The sequence below is a fragment of the Parambassis ranga genome, chromosome 15 (genome assembly GCF_900634625.1).
Source record: "Parambassis ranga chromosome 15, fParRan2.1, whole genome shotgun sequence".
NCBI classification, from domain to species: domain Eukaryota; kingdom Metazoa; phylum Chordata; class Actinopteri; family Ambassidae; genus Parambassis; species Parambassis ranga.
The window spans coordinates 55,548-80,542 of record NC_041035.1 but is presented as its reverse complement, the minus strand read 5'-3'; the positions used below and the strand labels follow the sequence as shown (position 1 = coordinate 80,542).

The following is a 24,995-nucleotide window of genomic DNA, read 5'->3' as shown; positions in this document are numbered from 1 at the left end:
AATGTGTTATATTACTGCCGTACAGCAAAAACATAATATATTACTGTTACTTTTGTAATGCATTACTCACAACATTGCTGCAAAAAAATACAAATTTCGATACGGGGTACTTTATAGTGAGATTTAATAAGTTTGATTTGTACATTTGTAACAGTAATGTGCAACAACCATACAGTTAGCCCCAAGTTGGCCATCTGAAAGAGTTTTCTTGCTATACATACATGAAATAATTCACATCTACACTTTAAAGTACATAATGAATAGAGTACATTTTTTTCTAAACTGAGACGCAGTCTCAAATTAAGCAACTAGATAATATCTTCTTGTGTTTTGCTGCCCAGTGTCAATACAATAAACACTAGTGTTCACAAAGTTGTGAACACTAGTGTTAAAAAAACATGCCATGTGGTTCTGCTAATCCAACAAACAGAAATGTGTCGAAGAAAAAAGCGCCGCCACAACTAACCTAGCATTATGAGGCAGGACACACTTCTGTACAGGCAGGGGCAGGAGCTGAACAGCAGCCCTATTCTGTCACTGCAAATCCGCCATACTGTCAGGTAATTACCCTACACTGATAGCAATGGGGTTATATTTCAAAAGGTAAGTTGCCGTAATGACAAGTTTAGAAAAATGATATATTATGATTTCATACTGGTGTCGCTGCCATTTCGTGCCAGTTTGTGGAGTCTGTGTGCCTACACGCACAAAATGCACAGCAGAGACAGAATGACAAACCTTATTTCATGCCCTGATGTCAATCGGTTTTGTTTCTTTTGCTTTTTAGGACCATACAGTTTCCACTGAATAACTTCAAATCACTGAAGGCTACAAATACACCTGGGACATTAAGTGTTACATTTTTTAGTTGAAAATATCCATCCAGGTCCATGTTTCTTCAGTGTTTTCAGATCTACGTCAACATTTCATTTCATTCTTTTTATATCAGCACAGGATTCAGGAAGCAGAAGACGAATAGTAAAAACTTTTGTCTTCAAACTATGTTCAATAAAGAAAAAATAAGGAACAAGCACCTCCAGCTGATGAGGGGTGACATTAGCAGTTACATACCATTTGTTCTGAATAGAATTGATACCAAAGAGGTTTGTAATCCAAAGGGTACGGATTAGTTATTTTGTCCTCCATAGTACGTCAGCACCTGCTTTCGATACATCTCAGATAAAGCCTTTTAAATTACATGATTACTTCACACAGATCAAAGCGATTGGCTCTAGGGGTCAGAACATATGTCAGTGGCACATGTCGCATTCATGGCCCAGCTGAAATGGAAAGATACTAATGCAGCCTGAACATTGAACCTTTCCCTCCATAAGACCTCATCCTTGCTTCTTTTTGGGAATATTGAAGAAATAAAACAGAGCAGCAATGGTGGGGAAAAACATCTAGATATTAGAAAATATAAAAATATCAGCCTGGATCAAATTTTGGGGATTCATATTGCACTTAGAAAAATGTATGTAATTTAATTGAGTGAATAAAAGGACCCATGTGAAAACCCAACAACACGCACTAAAGGTTTTTAACGTGTAAACCTGGAACTGTGTGGATTCTGTGGTTTGTTTAGTAGCATGTGTTGTGGAAATAAAATATTTAATGTGCCTCTCTGTAGAGTAAGTTATGATCTTGAGGCTTCTTTCAGATAGGACCTGGTGTGTAGTGTACTTCAGCACATAGTTAAAATAATGGACAAAGATGTTTTCTGTCATTATAAAATACTTCATGTAGAAACTATACTTCTTTAAACTAGATAACGACAGTTATTGTTGAAGAAATGCATAATAAATACCAAAAGAAAAGACTTTTAGACACAGAATCAACTTTCTCTCATTTTATCTTCTGTGCTTCACTAGCTGCCTTTCTGGAATGCATTCCATACATTCCAGCAGCGATCTTTAAATTTGTTGAACCTGAATGTGGCAGACCCTCACCAGGCAAGCAGCACACACCGATGCTGCCCCCACCATTGTGTCCTATCTAAAAACAGCCTAAAAAGAGAGGACTGGTGACAACCTATATTATTTTCATGTCTGGTGCAGAGCCAAACCAAGAACGAGGTGATATCTTGTGTGAGAGCTCCATTATTGTGAAAAAAAACAATAAAATGCATCAGAAATGTGTTCTGTCACTGCATTTACACTCTGTACTTTGACCCTCAGACAACAAATGTGGATTTTTAACTGAAACCAAACAAATACAGAAAATTTCCTCATAAAAATTATGTCATGCTGCTTCAGAATTTAGCCTTTTTAAAAGTGAAATAATATATTTGTGCTAGAAAAATGTGTGCTTTCAGTAGTAACACAGTATGTTAGGGTGTTTTCATTGTGTTTTGTTGAATAAGAAACATTATGCTTTAGCAGTCCTTAAATAATCAAATGTTGACCCTGTCTGTGCAAAGTCCTGGATGACGATCTGAGCTCAGTGTTAGAAAACACGTGATACTTGTTGGTGTGGAATGACTTTGGGCGTAAGCTGACGAGTCAGACCCCAAAACCAAAAAGAAAACATAAACTAAATGACAGAGTCTCTCATTTCTTGCTGCGCAGCCGCTTGGATTGTCGTGGCAGGTCTGTGCTCTTTCTGTTACGTTTGAGCGTCGACTCACCCTCTGGCACCCTGGGCAAGGCTACAGCCACGCTACCACTTGCTAAGACGGTAGCAGATGTGCTGGCCACCGAGGAAGATGCAATAGAACTGCTGGATGTTGAGGGGACAGCTGTGGTGGGCCGCGGTCCTCCCATAGCAGCAGCACTACTGTCCATCAGTTCACGGAGCTTGTGTTCCAGCTCAGCAAGCCGGGCATTCTGCTCACCGATCACCTGCGTCTGTTCCAGAAGCTTCTGTTCCTGGTCTTGCAGCTGCTTCTGCTGCTCTAACTGTTTGACACGGATTTCCTGCATCTCCCTCCGTAATACTGTCATCGATGCACCGTTCACCTTAACCTGCTGCTGCACCTTGGTCATCTCAGAGCGTGACGGTGTGTTCTTAGCAAGCAGGGACATGGTGGTCAAAGAAGTAGATGGACCTGCCACTAAGGGGACAGGACAGGCAATTAGAGGTCAACGCAATAAACATAGGCTCTTGCTAGACAAAAGGGAGAAACACAAGAACAAAATAAATTATTCAGTCAGAAAAATGTGACTTTAATATTCTTTAAAATCCTGGGTTTATAGTTTTCCATTTACTGTATAAAAAAGAACAGTCATGTCACGTCTGTGTAAGGCATGACAGTGAAATGTGAAACTTTTGACTTTCTTGATGTTTTTTATATTGGATTACAACTTCTCAACTTGCAGGTAATCAGACATTTCAATAGATTGACCCTATGAGGTTATATATCCACAGTGGGTGGATTTGTGTCAAAGTGACATGTCAAGAGCTCTGTATCAATATTTACATGTGCTGGTCATTCTGACTGTTAAAGCTCAGGTCTGTTAATAACCGAGTTACTACTATGGGACTAGTGAAGACTGGCTGACGACCCATACGAGAGAAGGATTTTCCAACTTAACAAAGATTGCTTCATTGACTTCTCTTTCAAACCACCTGTCCTCTCTGTCACAAATGTGGGCAGTGTTTTTTGAGGACTGCTGAGTCCTGCCCTGTAGAGGTGGATTTTCTGTGTGCTATTCTTCTGTGCAGTGTACAGGTCCTGAGCATTCCTGGCTGCACTGAACTGTATATATGATGATATTTTATGAAAATGACACTCTTTCGAGGACAATGATGTCCACAGGACAGGTGGTTTTAAAGAGGAGTCAGGGAAGCCATCTATGTTAAACTTGAAAAAAAATGAATGGAGGTAGTGGACATTATCATATCAGATATCATCTTTCTGCTTCCATCCATTCCCCATAAGCTTCTCACCAATCAACACCACAACAGCTTTCCTGTAGTCTCAAGGCTGTTCCATACTCCACGAGAACAGAGAACAGAGAACAGAGAACAGAGAACTCGCTCCACGGGTGGTAAGAGTAAAAAAGTTCTTTTCGGCACGGAGGTACCATACTCCACGAGACGTGTGTGTGGAGAACTCCTCATACGGCCTCCTACAGAGCGCACATCACACACTAAAGGTTGACAATGCAGTTGTGTTGTAAACTGTGACACAGTCGTGGTTACCTGGCCTAACGAGCTGATCATGTTCAGGGCAGAGGACGCACAGCTGACAACAGATAGAAGATCAGTGCAGCTGACTGTAGCAGACCTCTGGTCTGTGAGAGTTTAACTCTGTGAACGTGTGGATGACTGTCTGTCTTTTTATCGCCACCTTGTGGACAGACTCTCTCTGTGTGCCGTGTTTCTCCTTCCAGCAGCTGTTTGCCAGCTGCTCATCTAAACTGTCCATGGTCGCTGTGCTTCCTCCTTCTGTCTGTGTGTTCTCACCTGAAGAAGCTCTTGGCTTCAACACATTCATCACGCCCACAATAAATTGACGCACAGCTTTGAGAGAAAAAGTTCTGCCCGGGCCATGTGTCCGAGAGCGCTGCACAACGGGCGGTCCGAGAGAAAAAATGACGTCATTTTGTGGGTGTAACGTCTGCAGGGGGGAGGGAGTTCTCTGTTCTCTGGAGTATTGATCCAGCTTCATAGTCCTTAGCCAGTTGTTAAGACAGACCTGAGCTTCAACAGACAATCAGAAAAACCAACAAAGGTAAGTTAATTAAGACATCACACAGACCCACCCACTGTGGATAGATAACATCATATAACCACATATAAACCTGTTTCCCCACCAATCAGAACTAATGAAGTTGCTTGGAGGAGCAGCAAAACGTCTTCAAGAAAACCACAACCCCAGTTGCCTTAGATAGATCTCAAATGAATTAATCAATCCATCAATCAATTTATCAATTAAGAAGACTTGTTTCCACTGTCAGCTACAATGTGCTGCATTTCTGGGTGAGCCAAGGTCCGAACTACAAAGCATGCACTTTAATTACACAGCCAGGATTTTCATAGAAATATTGAGATTTCTGCTCCATGCATTTCCCGTTATTATTTCAGGTTATTATACAGAAGAAATACATGTCTGTTACCTGGTGCAGAGCCAATAAGACGGCCTGAGAGGTCAGCTCCTGGAAGCTTTTTCTTCAAAATGGGGACAATCTTCTCGTCAAAGTACTCCATGGCCATGGAGGATATGTCCCTTAGCTCCTGCAGTACCTCATGTGCTCGCTGTGGGGCTCGTGTGGAGTTCACATAACGAAGCACGCGGTAGATCTCATCTATCACCTTGTCACACACAATAGCACATGACCACACAGAAGACAACAATTTCAGTTGTTCTTTCATCACATGACAGCAGAACATCTTTTGCAAAAGCCTAGTTTGGTTTTACATTTACAACTCATCACATTTTTATAGACTTCACTGTAGAGATTTCACATTATATTGGGCGATCAAATTAGGTAGATATTTATTATGTAAATAGTTGCTAACAGTTACCAGCCAGAGTTGTGATTTGAGTCCCTGTTTAAAGATGGCTAGATTTCATTTGTTACAGTATAAGCAACATCACTTTGCTGACCATTTACTGGTTAAGGGATCATCTACTTTTGGCTGTTCCTGGCAGGGGTTTACCACAGCAAATCATCTGTTTCCACCTAACTCTATCCTCAGCGTCCTCTTCTCTCACACCAACTGACCTCATGCCCTTCGTTGGATCTCTTTCTTTAACCTTCTTCGTGACCTCTTGCCTTGCAGTTCCATTTCCAACATCCTTCTACCAATATCCACCATCCCTCCTCTGCACATGTCTAAACCATCTCAATCTGGCCTCTGACTATATATATATATATATATATATATATATATATATATATATATATATATATATATACAGTATATACATACATATACATATGCATATGTGCACTGTACAATAAGAGCAGGGAAATATGAAATAATAAAAAAGACAGAATTAAATCTGCAAGCAGCGTTATGGGCCCTCGCACTCCTTGCGGTCTGCGGGACTTGCTGTCACCTCCCCTGGCGTCACGTATATTCTCTCACCCCTTAATGTCCTGGGCCTTGTCTACTGGCAAGGGAAGTACACGAAAATACACCGATACAAAAGACAGATCATCCTTCCAGCAGGTGGGCCAGTGACTGTATCATATCAACATTTCAGTCTGTGCAGAGTCAGATGTTCACAATGTCTGTAAAGTTTCATCCACATAGGAGGAAGTATGTTGGAGATACAGGCCAAAACACATCAATTTTCTTTGTGGTGGCGTCACAGGCAGAGTGTCTAATAAAGTTCTGCGCTTTTGGTCCTTATGGGCTTAAGATTGAGCTCACCAATTTTCAGCCCAATTGGAAAAGTGCCCTAAGAGGAGTCTGTAAAAGTATGATGGTGTGAAACACAAAATGCAGTTTTTTTCAAAAGGGCAGACTTTCTGTACGTTTTAGAGGACACCTCCAGGGGACTTTTTTCTCATATAGGCGATACATCTGTGTACCGTGTATATAGGTCAAACGTGACCCAGATCTCATTTTAGGGGGCACTAGCTATACAGAGGAACCTGAGAAGAAAAATCAGGGAGGCCAAGGAAAAGTACAGGAAGAAGCTTAAGTGAAAACTAGCAAAACAACATGAGAGAGGTGTGGAGTAGCATGAGAACTATCACTGGTTACAGGCCAAACAGTGGAGGAGTTAATAGCGGTCTGTAACGGGCAATGAGGTGAATCGTTTTTTTTAACAGGTTTGACACAGCAAGCCCAATTCAGCCTGCAAATGACTCTTATTCAGCTGCGCGGCCTCGCTCACACTCGTCCCCAGACCCCCTGGCTGGCCGCTATCACCTTGGAGTTACCTGTACCCCATGTAGACAAAGCTGCAGGCACAGACGATGTAAGCCAAAGGGTCCTGAAAGCCTGTGCCCCCCAGCTATCGGGAGGTACTTCACCATGTCTACAACCTGAGCCTGAGTCTCTGTGGTATGGAAGACATCCTGCTAAAGACGGCACATCCCAGTGACCCGAAGGACAACAGGCCCGTGGCTCTAACATCACACATAATAAAGACCCTAGAAAGACTCAACCTTCAGCCTCTAGACAGCTCCAGCCCATGGTCCAACCACTTCTGGATCCCCTCTAGTTTGTCTACCAGCCCTGCCTAGGAGTGGAGGATGCCATCATCTCTTCGCTCAACAGAGTCTACACCACCTTGCACCAAGCACTGTGAGAATCATGTTCTTTGATTTCAAGTGTGTTTGGCACTCTGTTGGCTGAGAATTTGACAGTGATGCAGGTGGATGCCCCACTGATGTCCTGGATGGTGGACTATTTGACTGGCAGACCACAGTATGTATGTCTACAGTGCTGTATGTCAGACAGATTGATTAGCAACACCGGGGCAACACCCACAGCTTACATACAGTACCATAGCTCCTCTCTCAGCACCCTGCCACATGCTTTCTCTAAATCTACAAAGACACAAAGATGCTCTTTCTAACCTTCTCTGTACTGCTCCATTAACATTCTCAAGAGCAATAATTGCATCAGTAGTGCACTTTCTGGACCTGAAGCAATAGCACTCCTCACAAATATCCACTGTCTTCTTAGCCTAGCTTCCACTGCTGTTTTCCATAACTTCATTGTGTGGCTCATGACCTTTACACCTCTATTGTTGCTCTGCACCCTTGTTCTTAAAGATTGGAACTAGATAGGCATGCACATTAAGTAATGCAGGCATTTTTTCCCCACTGACACAAGAGACAAGTGTAACCAACATAGCGACTCTCTCGCTAAATCTGGAAACTTGCTAAATTGTTCTCCAGAAGCGTTACTGTTACTGTTGTTACATATTACTCCTTACCAAGTGACTCTTTCAATGTAAGGCTTTTGGTAACAGATTCCAAGTATAAGTTATCTTGATTTCTACACTGGGATTGACTCACACCTCTCTCTTGGGTTTGCCTTCATTTCATGCTGAGCATAAGCATTTTTCCCTAATTCTGCTTCGTGTAACAGGGTGCTGGTGTCCATGTTCTGATCATGCACACTGATCAGTACCTACATTACTATTGTGTTATTGTACAAAAATTCTCTTTTCTGAAAGTTGTGGCTTTGTTTTTGGTCTTTTGGTACATGCATAGCTGGTGCTCTGGCATCAGTGGACACTTGCACACACAAACACTCAAGAGTGACAATCTGTCTTTATGACTACTATCCTGCCGTTTCGAGGAAAAACAGCAGTTGAGCAAACCTTTCCAGGGATGAAGCAGCAGAGGTTGGAATCCACGTATTTCATGAAGGTCATGTTGAGCAGGGAGAGGCGTGTCTCCACAGCAGCCAGGATGTCGGCATGACGGGCCAGTGAATGGTTTCTCCTCTCTGACTCTCGTCTGGAGACAGTTTGGAATGAACAAAAAAGCTGTAACTTTACAGAGTTTTTAGAAACATTTTCTTGAGATTTAAAAAGGAAATAGACATGATTTACCAAATAAAATGGAATAGGGGTCCCTGAGGACTGTTGCTGCTGGTTTGCTGCCGATGTGCTGTTTTTAATCACTTGAGTAGGGATGCAACACTACAGCTAGTTTACCTGTTTTTTTATTTATTATTCTGATAGCGAGGGAGGTGACTTTTAAAGGCAGAGTACAGGGTTAAGATGAATCAAATGCTACTTTTTATTCCAAATCATTATATATTCTGACCATTTACAGATTAAATGAATAACACTGACTACAGGATTATCATATCTACTATAGGTAGAATATTTTAGGCTTTAAATTATATTGTCTTCAAATCTCCAAGTTGGAGATGTGGATGTGTCTAGGGAAGTTTTTCCTTATTGGCACAGTAGAAAGACATGACAAGATTTTTTTTACATTAAAACTAATAAGAAACAAAGAACCTAATCCCAGAGAGAGAGAAACATGTCATCCGTTAATAGCCCTTGACCTTATTAATAGGCTTGTGCAAAATCGTATCGTGTGCGATTAGTGCCTCGATAGATGACGCATTTTTGTGTGCGGCGTTACAACTTACTCTCACCATGACCCGCGCACAATAACAATAGGTGGAAGGCAGTGGTGTTCAGTTAAAAGATGCGGAGCAGCACGATCCTAACGGAGGTTCAACGTCTGTCACCATAAGCCGGAGCACGAAGAAAGCGCAACAAGGACACAACGCCGGCTACAGCTGTATATAGTGCTGTGACATGCATTAGGTGAAGCGTGGAGCATTGGTTGTTGCCATAGTAACTGGATTTTTGCTTGTATTAAAAGAATGAACTCCGATCTTCATTTACGGACTCCACAGCGAAGTCTCCTCCAGCAGATATTGGAAAGAATTCCACTCAGCCGAGAATCCGCGATACGTTTAGTCATCGTGCTGCTTACGACCAAACTAAGCGCTGGAAGAACGTAACGCAGGTTGATTCGCACACACACACATTTAAATGTGAAATTGTCCGGTTAGTTTGTTTGTTTGTTTGTTTTTTCTGCTGCTGTTCTACAGTCTGAGTGAAAACATGCACTAGTGTGGGACATATTCCAGTCACAGGTTCATTTGCACAGACACATTTTTAACTTTAATAATCACTTTTCTGAACTTATTTGTCCTGTTTAATGTTAATGTTGATATGCACTGCTCTGTGACCTGAAGATAAAAACATTTGAAGGACAGTTACTTTAAATGTTTGCTTCATTATTATTTTGAAGCAGTTTGTGCATCTGTTATCAATACATATTTCCATGGCTGGTTGGTGCCTAATCACTACTCACCAGCTTAACCTGTTAGAATGAAGTAGTTAACTTGACTGATGATTTGTCGGTATCATGCTAGAACACTGTGCCAATTTAGAGTCAAAAACATGTCAGTGCAATTGTCATCAATTAATCGTCAAATTAATCGTTATCGGCTAAATGCCACAATTAATCGTGATTAATTTTTTTGCCAATATCGCCCAACCCTACTTATTAATCCAGAGTTTAAACATTAACACGGATCGCTAATATTACAGATAACTACTACAGGCACGTCACATGTCTACACCACCTGTGTTCACCACTTAACATTTTAGAATCTGTCAATCTACTACAATTAATGCTGTTTTTTGATTTTATCAAAATGTTAGATAATAGACCTGTAGCCACAGCAGCTAGCCAGCAGCAGTTAGCCTGTGCGGACCAGCCTGCCTTAGCTGATGTTATCCGCACCCCGGCAGCCCCTGAGCAGCCGGGAAGTCAGAGAGGTTGGGTGGCGGTTCGAAGGAAGCGTAGCCCGAAACAAAGGCCCGTGGTTCACCACCAGCCGCTTGACATATCGAACCGTTTTTCCCCACTCGGCGACACACCCGCTGAGAAGCCGACCCTGGTTATTGGCGACTCTGTTCTGCGGCATGTAAAGCCGACACCAGCGGCTATAGTTAAGTGCATCCCGGGGGCCAGAGCGGGCGACATAGAGGGTAGCCTGAAGCTGCTGGCGAGAGATAAGCATAAATACAGTAGGATTATAATTCACGTCGGTGTTAATGACACCCGGCTTCGCCAGTCAGAGGTCACTAAAGTTAATATTGAGTCGGTGTGTAATTTAGCTAAAACCATGTCGGACTCCGTAGCGTTCTCTGGTCCCCTCCCGAATCTGACCAGTGATGACATGTTTAGCCGCATGTCCTCGCTCCGTCGCTGGCTGTCATGGTGGTGTCCAGAAAATAACGTGGCCTTTATAGATAACTGGGAAACTTTCTGGGGGAAACCTGGCCTTATTAGGAGAGACGGCATCCATCCCACCCAGGGTGGTGCAGCTCTGATTTCTAGCAACATAGCCAAGTTTATTAGACCAACCTGACAACCCAGGGTCGAGGCCAGGAGGCAGAGTCGCTGTCCTACACACCTCTCTGCTGCTTCTGGAGGACTGCCGCCCTCAGTTAGAAACACATTAAACACAAATACACATAGAAACACTAAGCTTAATAATGTTATTGAAGTGGTGACGGTCACACGTCCTCCCACAGTTCATCAAGCACACAAGTTAAGATATATTAATCATAATAACCTCATAAAAATACACACTAACACACACAAACACATAGAACAAGGTAACAGAACACTCAGGTGTGGATTGTTTAACATACGATCCCTACACTCTAAGTCGCTCTTAGTTAATGATCTAATTATTGATCATCACACTGATATACTTTGTCTCACTGAGACTTGGTTACAGGGTGAAGAATATGTTGCTTTAAATGAATCAACTCCGTCCTGTTATACTAACTGTCATGTTCCTAGAGTTACAGGTCGCGGAGGAGGAGTGGCAGCAATCTACCGCTCCAGTCTTCAGATGAATCCTAAACCTAAGTCTACTCATACTTCTTTTGAGAGTCTCACTCTCAGCCTGTCTCACGGAAGCTGGAAGAAGTCAGAATTTGTTCTACTCGTCGTAGTGTATCGTCCACCTGCTGCTGCTTATTCAGAGTTCCTGCTGGAGTTTTCAGACTTCTTATCAAGTTTAGTGCTTAGCACAGATAAAGTCATTATAGTGGGTGACTTTAACATTCATATGGACGTCGACTCCGACAGTCTGAAGATTGCCTTCAACTCACTCTTGGATTCAGTTGGGTTCTCTCAGTTAGTAAATGAACCCACACACTGTCACAGTCACACCCTCGACCTGGTTCTCACCTACGGCCTGGAAGCTGAGAACCTGCTAGTGTGGTCTCAAAATCCTGTTCTTTCAGATCACTCATTAATAACTTTTGACTTCTCTCTTTCAGACCTACCAGCACCTGAGGAAAAGGTCTACTACAGCAGATGTCTGTCTGAAGACGCCGTAAAGCAGTTTAGGACAGCAATCCTACCAGTACTCCCCACAGTCCCAAGTACTGATGGGGGTACCAACTTAAATGTTACTCCTGCAGAGCTGGACCGCTTTGTCAACAACACTGCAGACACACTACACTCAGTCTTAAACAGGATTGCTCCACTGAAGAAGAAGAAAACTACAAACCAGAAGAGGCTAGCTCCGTGGTACAACTCAAACATCCGATCACTGAAACGGATTACACGTAGGATGGAGAGGATGTGGCAGTCCTCTAAATCAGATGACTCCCGGAGGGCCTGGAGAGACAGTCTGCTGACGTATAAGAAGGCCCTTCGTAAAGCCAGGACAGCCTACTATTCATCACTAATAGAAGAAAACAAGAACAACCCGCGCTTTCTCTTTAACGCCGTGGCCAGGCTGACAAAGAGCCACAGCTCTGTGGAGCCTCGCATTCCTGCAGCTCTTAGTAGTGAAGACTTCATGAGCTTCTTCACTGATAAAATCACCACTATTAGAGGACAAATCAACCACAATCTCTCTGTGACTGCTGAGGATACACCGCCACTTCTGGAAACGGATCCTGATCTAACTCTGGACTGCTTCGCGCCCATCGGCCTCCCTGAGCTGACCACCAGCATCAGCAAGTCTAAACCTACTACCTGTCTTCTGGATCCGATCCCTTCACAGCTCCTCAAGGATGCTATTCCTCTGATCGGAGACTCTATATTAGGACAGATCAACTTGTCTCTGGAAACAGGATATGTACCACAGGCTTTTAAAACTGCTGTGATCATTCCGATACTTAAAAAACCTTCACTGGACCCGGACGTCCTAGGAAACTACAGACCGATCTCCAACCTCACCTTTATCTCCAAACTACTTGAAAGAGCTGTTGTAAGTCAGCTAAACGACCACCTGTGTAGTAACAGTCTGTTTGATGCTTTCCAGTCTGGTTTCAGAGCCCATCACAGCACAGAAACAGCACTGCTTAAAGTCACCAATGACCTCCTCATGGCATCGGACCGGGGTCTCGTCTCTGTACTCGTTCTACTGGATCTCAGTGCTGCCTTCGACACCGTAGACCATCGCATCCTGCTACACAGATTGGAACACGAGATCAGGATTACAGGAACAGCACTGCGCTGGTTTAAATCATATTTATCTGACAGATTTCATTTTGTTCACACTAACGATGTGTCTTCCACAGGTACAAGGGTTAACCACGGTGTTCCACAGGGTTCTGTGCTCGGACCGATCCTGTTCACCCTCTACATGCTCCCTCTAGGATACATCATCCAGAAGCACGGCATAAACTTTCATTGTTATGCTGATGATACCCAGCTGTATTTATCCATGAAGCCTGAAGAAACGGAGCCGCTAGTCAGACTACAGGCGTGTCTAAAGGACATAAAGGACTGGATGTCCTCCAACTTTTTACTATTAAACTCGGACAAGACTGAGGTCATTGTTTTTGGACCGAAACATCTCAGAACTAGTTTATCAGATAATACTTTCTCCCTGGATGGAATTACTCTGGCCTCCAGTACGACTGTGAGGAACCTTGGAGTTATCTTTGATCAAGACATGTCGTTTGTTTCTCATATTAAGCAGGTCTCCAGGACCGCTTTCTTTCACCTGCGTAATATTACTAAGATCAGGAGCATCCTCTCTCAGAGTGATGCTGAAAAGCTCATCCATGCTTTTGTCACTTCAAGACTGGACTACTGCAACTCTTTATTGTCAGGATGTCCACATTACTCCATCAACAGTCTGCAGCTGATCCAGAACGCAGCAGCTAGAGTTCTGACAGGAAGCAGCCAAAGGGATCATATCTCTCCTGTCCTAGCGTCTCTTCACTGGCTCCCAGTGGACTCAAGAATACACTTCAAGATCCTTCTTCTAACCTACAAGGCTCTTCATGGACTTGCTCCATTGTATCTGCAGGACCTGATTGTACCATATGTTCCTAATAGGACACTCAGATCTCTGAGTGCAGGTTTACTAGTAGTTCCTAGGATTCATAGAAGTAGAATGGGAGGACGAGCTTTCAGCTATCAGGCACCGCTATTATGGAACCAGTTACCAATCTGGGTCCGAGAGGCAGACACTGCCTCCACCTTTAAGACTAGACTTAAAACTTTTCTGTTTAGTAAGGCGTACGGTTAGCCTTAGACCTAGTGTGTAGCACAGCTATGCTGCTCTAGGCCTACGTTGTCGGGGGGCACAAACATGATCCACTGAGCAGTTTCCCTCTCACCCTCTAACCTCTCCTTTTCTCTCCTTAGTCTGGCTCACACTGGTCTCAAGACCTGGATGATGACCTGCAGTCCGGCCCGTGAAGTCTCTCTTGCTTTACGTTGTCGGGGGGCACAAACATGATCCACTGAGCAGTTACCCTCTCACCCTCTAACCTCTCCTTTTCTCTCCTTAGTCTGGCTCACACTGGTCTCAAGACCTGGATGATGACCTGCAGTCCGGCCCGTGAAGTCTCTCTTGCTCTACGTTGTCGGGGGGCACAAACACGATCCTCTGAACACCCTCTGACCTCTCCTCCACTCTCCTTAGTCTGGATCATACTGGGTAATATCGTCTCATAATCTGTGTTAACTGTCTTCCTTGTAGTTCTGTGCCTCGCTCTCGCTCTCTCTCTTTGCAGGTCTCAAGACCTGCATACTGACCTGCAGTCTCTCCTGTGCTCATCGACTTCACTAGCCCCTGCTGCTCATCTTTACTATCAAATTACTATTCCTACTTATGGACCGACGATATATATAGATATCATTACAATATATCACTGTTTCATCTTGCTGTCATGTTTGCTCTGTACTGTATCATGTTTGTATCATGTTTGCTCCTCTCTCTCTCTCTCTCTCTCTCTTTCTCCTTCATCCTCTCTCTCTCTCTCTCTCTCTCTCTCCCTCATCCTCTCTGACTAGCAGCAGGACTGGTTCCCCCTTAAGTTGACGGGTCCTGCTCAAGGTTTCTTCCTCTTAAAGGGAGTTTTTCCTTGCCACAGTGCTCTTAGGGGGGTTCCTGTGAAGCGCTTTGAGACAATGTCTGATTGTAATATGCGCTATATAAATAAAACTGAATTGAATTGAATTGAATTATCGCTTCACATATCTGTCCTGCTAATCCTTCATCTGTAATATTTGATTAGTCTCCTAAATAAATAATTAAGACAGTGAAATATTTTTCTTTTGTTTGACTGGGTTCTCCTTTTTCTTTGTTTAGGACTTGGCTGAAGTTTTGGGTCATAGTTATGCCAAAGTATAGACAATTTTGAAGGGTTCCCAAACTTTCAAGCAGCACTGTATAAATAATCAAACTGAAGGGAATGCAGATGAGTGTTCTATGAACTTACAGGTATCGTGTTTTTTTAACTCCGCCTCTTTTAACGCACACACTGTAGTATACACTACAGAAACAGAAGATAACTAATTGAGTAGAAGGAGGTGTGCTTGTGTTGACACTGGAATAAAATGGGGGTCACACATGTTGAGATGCTTATTTCACGGTGCAAGATGGGCATTACAGAGGAACCAGGTTCAAGCGCCACTGTTTCAGTTTCCAATAGGGGTGGGCGATATGGCAAAAATTCTATATCACGATTCTTTAATGATAAAATCACGATCTCGATTTTATCACGATTTGTTTTTACATTGACACTAATTTGCATGTTTCTGTGTAAATGACTGATGATTTCAAATTAGATTTCAAATTAGTCTTCTTTAAAAGAAGACTAATGTAATTCTGTAAAGTATTATTCAACAGTCATCCTGTTCTTTCAGATCACTCATTAATAACCTTTGACTTCTCTCTTTCAGACCTACCAGCACCTGAGGAAAAGGTCTACAAGGTCTACTACAGCAGACGTCTGTCTGAAGACACCGTAAAGCAGTTTAGGACAGCAATCCTACCAGTACTCCCCACAGTCCCAAGTACTGATGGGGGTACTAACTTAAAAATTACTCCTGCAGAACTGGACCGCTTTGTCAACAACACTGCAGACACACTACACTCAGTCTTAAACAGGATTGCTCCACTGAAGAAGAAGAAAACTACCGTATTTTCGTGACCATGAGGCGCACCGCATTATAAGGCGCAGTGTCAGTTACATGGTCTATTTCTGTCCTCAGCGCATACACAAGGTGCACAGTACTATAAGGCGCAGGTTACGCTAAAACATACCAGTATGTAAATTCAGTAAAAACCGGCTGGATATCAGTGAGGAGCCGGTGCAGCCTCTCTCTCGATGGTGGCAGCGACAGAGAAACAGCGTGTGTGTTTCTATGGGCAGAATGCCCATATGCTGAATGCCTGTTGTGATTCCAACTTTATCTTTACACTTCATTAACAAATAAAGACTATCTTCGGATATAAATTGCACCACAGTGATTCCTAATTCATCCTTACCAGTGGCTGACTCTGCAGAATATTTATTACAACAATAAACAGGAAACAACTGCGCGAGTTCAAACCTGCCAGCTTCCCTCTCATCGCTGTCAGAGTCACAGCCACACACGTGGCCGGCTGGCTGTTCGGAAATTATTATTATTATTGTTCGGAAATGATGCCGGCTTTCACAAAAGCTCGGGCAACAGTCACTGCAGAAACATGAGTCCACGCATCATCCACGATCCATTCACATAACTGACGTAACTCGCCCGGCGCTCCCTCCCAGTAAAGCTGTGCTCGCTGTCTGCCATCCATCGCTCCCACGCCGCTCGCAACTTTACTTTGAACGCCCTGTTTACGCCGATGTCCAGCGGTTGGAGTTCTTTGTTAACTCTCCCGGGATTACGGCAAGCTCTGAATTCATCTGCTTCGACTGTATTTTTACACCAGCGGTAAGACGGGCCTACGCGGAGTCACAGATCAGCAGCGAGGGTGATGCGTGAAAAAAAACCATCCGGTCTCTTTACATAAACTTCCCTGAGCCACTCTCCCATTTTCTCCTCGTCTCCTCATTTCTCCTTAACGAAGACTCCTGCTGGAAACATTTCTTTAGGCAGAGTCTTTCTCTTCCATAGGCGGAAGTTTCTGTCCATTACCATCCAGTCCACCACTACAGTCCGTATTGATACCATGCTGGTCCCCATTCTCTCCACAGTTTGGTTCACGGGGATGTCGAAAGTGAGGTGGACTTCATCCATGTTGGTGATGTGGCTGGGCTGGATGTTTTTGCTGGCAATGTTGGCAACATTGCCAGCAAAAACAGCTTGCGAGCTGCAATCCGCTGGAAGTTGCTGCGCCAGTACCGTAGCGTTCAGCTGATTGGTGAATTGCTGCCAGCGTACGTAGTTTACGTACCATGTCCCCGTGTCTGGTACTCAACCCATACACAAGGCGCACCGTATTATAAGGCACAGGGCCGACTTTTGAGAAATCCTAGACTTTTAGGTGCGCCTTATAGTCGTGAAAGTACGGTACAAATCAGAAGAGGCTAGCTCCGTGGTACAACTCAAATATCCGATCACTGAAACGGATTACCCGAAGGATGGAGAGGAAGTGGCAGTCCTCTAAATCAGATGACTCCCAGAGGGCCTGGAGAGACAGTCTGCTGACGTATAAGAAGGCCCTTCGCAAAGCCAGGACAGCCTACTATTCATCACTAATAGAAGAAAACAAGAACAACCCGCGCTTTGTCTTTAACGCTGTAGCCAGGCTGACAAAGAGCCACAGCTCTGTGGAGCCTCGCATTCCTGCAGCTCTTAGTAGTGAAGACTTCATGAGCTTTTTCACCGATAAAATCACCACTATTAGAGGACAAATCAACCACAATCTCTCTGTGACCGCTGAGGATACACCGCCACTTCTGGAAATAGATCCTGATCTAACTCTGGACTGCTTCGTGCCCATCAGCCTCCCGGAGCTGACCACCAGCATCAGCAAGTCTAAACCTACTACCTGTCTTCTGGATCCGATCCCATCTTGGCTCCTCAAGGATCCTATTCCTCTGATCGAAGAGTCTATATTAGGAGAGATCAACTTGCCTCTGGAAACAGGATATGTACCACAGGCTTTTAAAACTGCTGTGATCATTCCGATACTTAAAAAACCTTCACTGGACCCGGACGTCTTAGGAAACTACAGACCGATCTCCAACCTCACCTTTATCTCCAAAATACTCGAAAGAGCTGTTGTAGGTCAGCTAAATGACCACCTGCGTAGGAACAGTCTGTTCGATGCTTTCCAGTCTGGATTCAGAGCCCATCACAGCACAGAAACAGCACTGCTCAAAGTCACCAATGACCTCCTCATGGCATCGGACCGGGGTCTCGTCTCTGTACTCATTCTACTGGATCTCAGTGCTGCCTTCGACACAGTAGATCATCGCATCCTGCTACACAGATTAGAACATGAGATCAGGATTACAGGAACAGCACTGCGCTGGTTTAAATCATATTTATCTGATAGATTTCATTTTGTTCACACTAACGATGTGTCTTCCACAGGTACAAGGGTTAACCACGGTGTTCCGCAGGGTTCTGTGCTCAGACCGATCCTGTTCACCCTCTACATGCTCCCTCTAGGAAACATCATTCAGAAGCACGGCATAAAACTTTCATTGTTATGCTGATGATACCCTGCTGTATTTATCCATGAAGCCTGAAGAAACGGAGCCGCTAGTCAGACTACAGGCATGTCTAAAGGACATAAAGGACTGGATGTCCTCCAACTCTTTACTATTAAACTCAGACAAGACTGAGGTCATTGTTTTTGGACCGAAACATCTCAGAACTAGTTTATCAGATAATACTTTCTCTCTGGATGGAATTACTCTGGCCTCCAGTACGACTGTGAGGAACCTCGGAGTCATCTTTGATCAAGACATGTCGTTTGTCTCTCATATTAAGCAGGTCTCCAAGATCGCTTTCTTTCACCTGCGTAATATTACTAAGATCAGGAGCATCCTCTCTCAGAGTGATGCTGAAAAGCTCATCCATGCTTTTGTCACTTCAAGACTGGACTACTGCAACTCTTTATTGTCAGGATGTCCACATTACTCCATCAACAGTCTGCAGCTGATCCAGAACGCAGCAGCTAGAGTTCTGACAGGAAGCAGCCAAAGGGATCACATCTCTCCTGTTCTAGCGTCTCTTCACTGGCTCCCAGTGGACTCAAGAATACACTTCAAGATCCTTCTTCTAACCTACAAGGCTCTTCATGGACTTGCTCCATTGTATCTGCAGGACCTGATTGTACCATATGTTCCTAATAGGACACTCAGATCTCTGAGTGCAGGTTTACTTGTAGTTCCTAGGATTCATAAAAGTAGAATGGGAGGACGAGCTTTCAGCTATCAGGCACCGCTATTATGGAACCAGTTACCAATCTGGGTCCGAGAGACACTGCCTCCACCTTTAAGACTAGACTTAAAACTTTTCTGTTTAGTAAGGCGTACAGTTAGCCTTAGACCTAGTGTGTAGCACAGCTATGCTGCTCTATGCCTACGCTGTCGGGGAGCACAAACACGATCCTCTGAGCACCCTCTGACCTCTCCTCTACTCTCCTTAGTCTGGATCATACTGGGTAATATCGTCTCATAATCTGTGTTTACTGTCTTCCTCGTAGTTTTGTACCTCGCTCTCGCTCTCTCTTTGCAGGTCTCAGACCTGCATACTGACCTGCAGTCTGGCCCCTGATCTCTCCTGTGCTCATCGACTTCATCAGCCCCTGCTGCTCATCTTTGCTTTGATTACTATCAAATTACTATTCCTACTTATGGACTGACGATATATATAGATATCTATTACAATATAATCACCGTTTCATCTTGCTGTCATGTTTGCTCTGTACTGTATCATGTTTGCTCTCTCTCTCTCTCCTCTCTCTCTCTCTCTCTCCTCTCTCTCTCTCTCTCTCTCTCTCCTTCATCCTCTCTCTCTCCTTCATCCTCTCTCTCTCTCCTTCATCCTCTCTCTCTCTCCTTCATCCTCTCTCTCTCTCCTTCATCCTCTCTCTCTCTCTCTCTCCTCCTCCTTCATCCTCTCTCTCTCCTCTCTCTCTCTCTCCTTCATCCTCTCTCTCTCTCTCTGTGGTTCCTGTGAAGCGCTTTGAGACAATGTCTGATTGTAATATGCGCTATATAAATAAAACTTAATTGAATTTAAACAGACTGAAGTGTGCCTCCTACGGTTAAACAATAAATACAGTATTGAGACTTAAGTAACTCTTAAAGTTCAATGTGATTTAGAACACATGATCAAACTTTAATGGGAATCATATCTAAGGACAAACGGAGCTGCTGCTGCCAGCTCTGTCCACCGTTTACTAGAGTCCTCATGGAGCCTCTTCATCAAATGCCTGTTATTGTTTTGGTGACGTCATCAGCTGTTGCCTCTGTCTGCATCTGACACACACACACACACACACACACACACTGCATTCACTGGCAAGTGATGTCCGTTATGGAATACAGTTTCCTGCATGTCTCTGCATCTTGATTCCTTGTGTGCTTGAATCTGCAGTTTTACTTCAGTAGTATAATAGACGTTTGAAAAAGTTCATGAACATGACATGACAGCACGGAGAAGAGAGAGAGAGACAGAGCTATAGTCGCACCTGTGACCGGGTCCCTTAGAAGAACACTGCTGCGCTTCAGAGGAAGAGCCAGAGCTGAGATGGTGTTTAGTTTCTGAGCGGTGTAGGCACAAGCCAACAGTTTGGTGCCGTCTGAGCCTACATTTATAACTCTAATTGTTTCCATTAGAGAAACTTGGCAGCGGAAAATGTGACTGGCTGTGGTGAACACAGGTGGTGTTTTTATTACCATGCGTAACTTCTAACATAAATACTGCACAAGGCTCTTAACATGATAAAATTACAAACAAACAGAGACACATGGGGACGGGCTCGTACCAGTTTAATACCGCGGTGTGCTGCCAGCATGAAATTTTAAAAAAACGTGTGTTCGCTATTCGCATTTTTAAAAAGCCTCAATAAAAACTTTATTAACGGAAAAAGATCACTTGACATGTGTCAGGCAGTTTATAATGCACTTCACCTGCTGTGCATTGTAGGCTGCAGCAGCTGAATTAAAATTAAACGTGCGTGGTGTCTCTGCAACTTGATATGAGTAAATGCACTGTTTTGCTGGGGCTCTGCAGACACACCCCTCTGTCTCTCTCTCCCTCTCGTTCTTGTTCACACACAAGCGCACATGCATGCACACACACCGACAGAGGCTGATCCGCCCGCTCATCCTTTCCATGCAATGCCTGATGCCTAAAACTATTCAAGGAAAACCTAAATCCGCGGATATTTGCACAGAGAAGACCGTCGGTAATATCTGGAGTTCACTCAACATTAGTGATAATGGAACATCCCGCACCCTAATTCAGCATAGACCACACTGAACCGGGGTTACGGTTGAGATATACGTTATATGCCCATAGTCAAATAAAGAATAATGACATGAGTTAGTTGCCTTGTTGTACCTTTAGTAGTTCCATTTATCTAATTATAGTATTTATGTTATTAATGTATTTATGTGGTTATAATATACTATTTATTTTAACCTTTATTTTACCAGACATTTTCAACAGGTTGACATATGGGCTTTATCTGTCTTATCACTCAGAACTAACTGAGAGAATTAAGATTTAACTGAATTAATTCAAAATGCTTCTTGTAGCCTTAAAAACTGTCATTAGATAAGCATACAGGTGTACATTTAATCTGTATAAACCCTGATGACGGACTCCACTGACCGATGTGAAAAATTGCTAACTGGTCTGTGGGGAAACACTGCAGGACACTGCTCCGTATTGCAAATGAATGATGACCCAAAACATAAAGCCACAGCTAGCCAGGAGTCTTTCAAGACCAAACACTAGCATACTCTTTCTGGCCAGAAAGACCCACAAACAATAACAGATGAAGGCAGCTGGAATGGTTTGATACCGTGTGTGATAATGTTGTTTCATGTGTACATCAGCAGTTGACAGATTTTGCCTGCAAACTAGGTGAAAGTGTGTTACTGACCTGGGCAGCTGGGCTTTAACTTGCCTCTGGCACAGGCTGTGGTAACGCTCCACCTTCAGAAAGCCCTGATTCAGGACACGCTGGCAGATCATGTCCATGCGCTTGCACACCTGAACAGAACAGAAACACACACACATGTAGAACAGTCTTTTACTTATGCTTCCAACATAGAACTTCCTTTGGGAATTGACAGTATGTATGTTACTGTCAGCATCTTTTTGTAAAATCACTACCTTTGGTTCTTTTCACATAAATTGGACAGTGGCACCAGTCTGCACTATCATCATTGTAACACTGAAGTTGTTTTACAAATTGTTTCCTGGTCCTAAAGAATTATTATTATTATTGCATTATCCTCTACTGCCAAATTTAAAAAAACAATGGCAAAACTTCTGCAGTGGCCAGTGGCTAGCTCAGCAAGAGTCTCTGGCAAAGCTTTACTCATACTTCAAGTAATGTATGTGTTACACAGCCTTTACTGAATGACCCATGCTGCCCAGCTAGCTGTAGCCTGTATCCCTACATAATGCCACAGTGCAGTCTGTGTGTCTAGTTTTTCCTCAGCCAAACAAGTTAGGAACCAGTTGCATAGTTACAGGTTTTCATGTGTGTAAAAATATCCTGTACAATGATCACTAGGATAAACTACAGAATGTTTGCTGCATGGACTACAACAGTGAAGAAAGTTTAAAAAGAACGTCACGGAATGCAGAACAATGACTCAGAACGGTGACAAAGGGATACTACAATGCTAATAACTGTCTACGTAACCTCAAGAAATAAAGAGGCAGCATGTAACGATGAAGAATATGCATTCAGGAGGGGCCGAGTCTGCATTAAGACAAATCGCTCCTTTCTGGTGTATCGTGAATTCCAGGTTCTATTCTGATAGCATAATGTTAGCCATGCAGGATGCATTAGATGTTTAAACACACGCTTTTAGCAGTATTGTACTGAGCTAAGTGTTTAATAGCAATGAGCAGTGTATGTGACTGGCATGATCACGGTCCCCCTGTAGCTGTCTTGTTTTTGTTCTTCTTACCGACCGCAGCAAGCTGATTTCATCGTAAGATAGAAAATTGAGAATAGTCTCAATTGCCACGATGGGCAGTCCTAGCAGAGGATTGTTCTGGTCCGGCGGAGAGGCGGACTGTCTAAGTGACACCGCGTCCGAGTCCAAGGACCCAACACATCCATCAACTCTCTCTACTACGGTCGCCATCTTGCTTTGCTAAGGAGGAGACGGAAGTGACGATTCACTGGGAAGCGCGTGCTGTTTGTCTCTACAATACATTTAAAAGCATACAGAACAGTAAGGGCCAATAACAGTAAACAAGACAGGTACGTCACTATAATAACCGCTTTTTAATGAGTCGATGGTGATTATGAGATGAAAAGTAGTACTGTTGACATAATAATAATAACAATAATAACTACAAAAGCATTTCCTGAAGAAAACGAAAGTTTGATTGCAGCAGCTGAAGCATTATTGAATGCTGAATTGCTGGAGAATCTGCTATCTGAACTTAATCTGCTGAAACATGTTGAACTGGAAAAGTTGAAGCTTTTCATGGTAAGCTAAATCATTTTTTAAAAGCTGAAAAAGCTGAAATGTTGAACACTTTATACCTGGAATGATAGCTAAAGTTGTAATATTGGTTAAAGACTGGCACTAATACGTTGTTTTAAAGGTTGGGTAGGAGGTTTCATTCTGATGCACTTTTTGTTAAATTAGTGTAACTTCTCTTTACAATCCCATAGCAACCGATTAGTTCGGCAGTTTCCCTTTGGACTATCTGACTGGCAGACCACAGTATGTAGCCTACAGAGCTGTATGTCAGACAGACTGATCAGCAGCACCGGGGCTCCACAGGGGACCGTCCTCTCTCCCTTCCTCTTCACTCTCTTCACCACAGACTTCACCTACCGCACAGAGACCTGGCACCTCCAGAAACTCTCTGATGACTGCAGTGGTTGGATGTATCACTGGTGGTGATGAGAGGTCCGTGGTGGATAACTTCACCTGGAGCGAGAGCAACCACCTACTGCTCAATGTGACAAAGACAAAGGAACTAGTGGTGGATCTGAGGAGGACCAAGGCTCCAGTGACCCCTACCAGCATCAAAGGGGTCAGTGTGGAGGTGGTGGAGGAGTACAAACACCTGGGAGTGTGCTTGAACCACAAACTGGACTGGAGTAAGAACGTGGACACTGTGTACAGGAAGGGCCAGAGTGGCCTCTACTCTCTGAGGCAGCTGAGGTCCTTCAACATCTGCAGGACGATGATGAGGATGTTCTATGAGTCTGTGGAGCCTTCATGTGTGCTGCCGTCTGCTGGGGCAGCAGTCTGAGGGTGAGGGTCACAAACAGACTCAACAGAACCATCAGGAAGGCGGCCATGTTGTGGGAGAGGAACTGGACTCTCTGACAGAGGTGTGTCAGAGGAGGACGTGGTCCAAAATAAAGACCATACTGGACTGTCAATCTCACCTGCTCCACACTGTGCTGACCAGCTTCAGGAGCTCGTTCAGCAACAGACTCCAACTCCCACAATGCACCACTGAGAGACACAGGAAGTCATTCCTGCCCGTTTCAGTCAAACTACTGAACTCTGAACTGTAACAGTCACTCAGACACTGTACATTCATGTCCTGCTCTTTACTATGTAAAGGTTTCTATACAGAGTAAATATGTTCTTTAGATACAACTCAGAGATTTAAATGCTGTCTAGGTATTTAGATATTTATATATATTTCTATTTCATGCTTCAATTATCGTCTGTAACAAACAAGAATTTCCCCTCAGGGATAATAAAGTAATTTCTGATTCTGATTCTGATTTAAAACGAAGAATATGAATCATCTGAAGCTATAAAACATCAGCCAGTCCTCCGGGTGGAAACTGTAGGAGTATGGCTGGTTGTCACTCTCTTCCTGCTCTGTGCACCAGAGAGGTACGTGCATGATGGCCGTCTTCGAGCCAGGTCTTATTTTGAAAATTCGTTCATTTCCGGTTTTATTTTGTATGCACTGACGCTCCGCTCGTTTCAGGTGTCTTGTCTTCCAATCCAATCCAATCCATCTTTATTTATAGAGCACCTTTTAAAAGACAACAGGGTCAGCCAAAGTGCTGTACACAGCCTACCAAGCATAGAATAATTGACTAATAAAATAGAATAAAATGAAATAAAATACATATAAGTTTGATAAAAC

At 43.5% G+C, this 24,995-nt stretch overlaps 1 protein-coding gene across 1 annotated transcript; it reads right to left on the bottom strand.

Annotated features, from left to right (window-relative positions):
* Positions 1 to 1,848: 1,848 nt before the first annotated feature.
* Positions 1,849 to 23,016, bottom strand: fbxo28 (F-box protein 28). Its single transcript, XM_028423901.1, has 5 exons — positions 22,826 to 23,016; positions 21,784 to 21,893; positions 8,234 to 8,372; positions 5,061 to 5,256; positions 1,849 to 3,052 (listed from the first exon to the last, which is right to left on the bottom strand). The coding sequence occupies exons 1-5, from the start codon at positions 23,003 to 23,005 to the stop codon at positions 2,550 to 2,552; spliced, it is 1,128 nt and encodes a 375-aa protein (XP_028279702.1). The 5' UTR covers positions 23,006 to 23,016; the 3' UTR covers positions 1,849 to 2,549.
* Between the last annotated feature and the right edge of the window lie 1,979 nt (positions 23,017 to 24,995).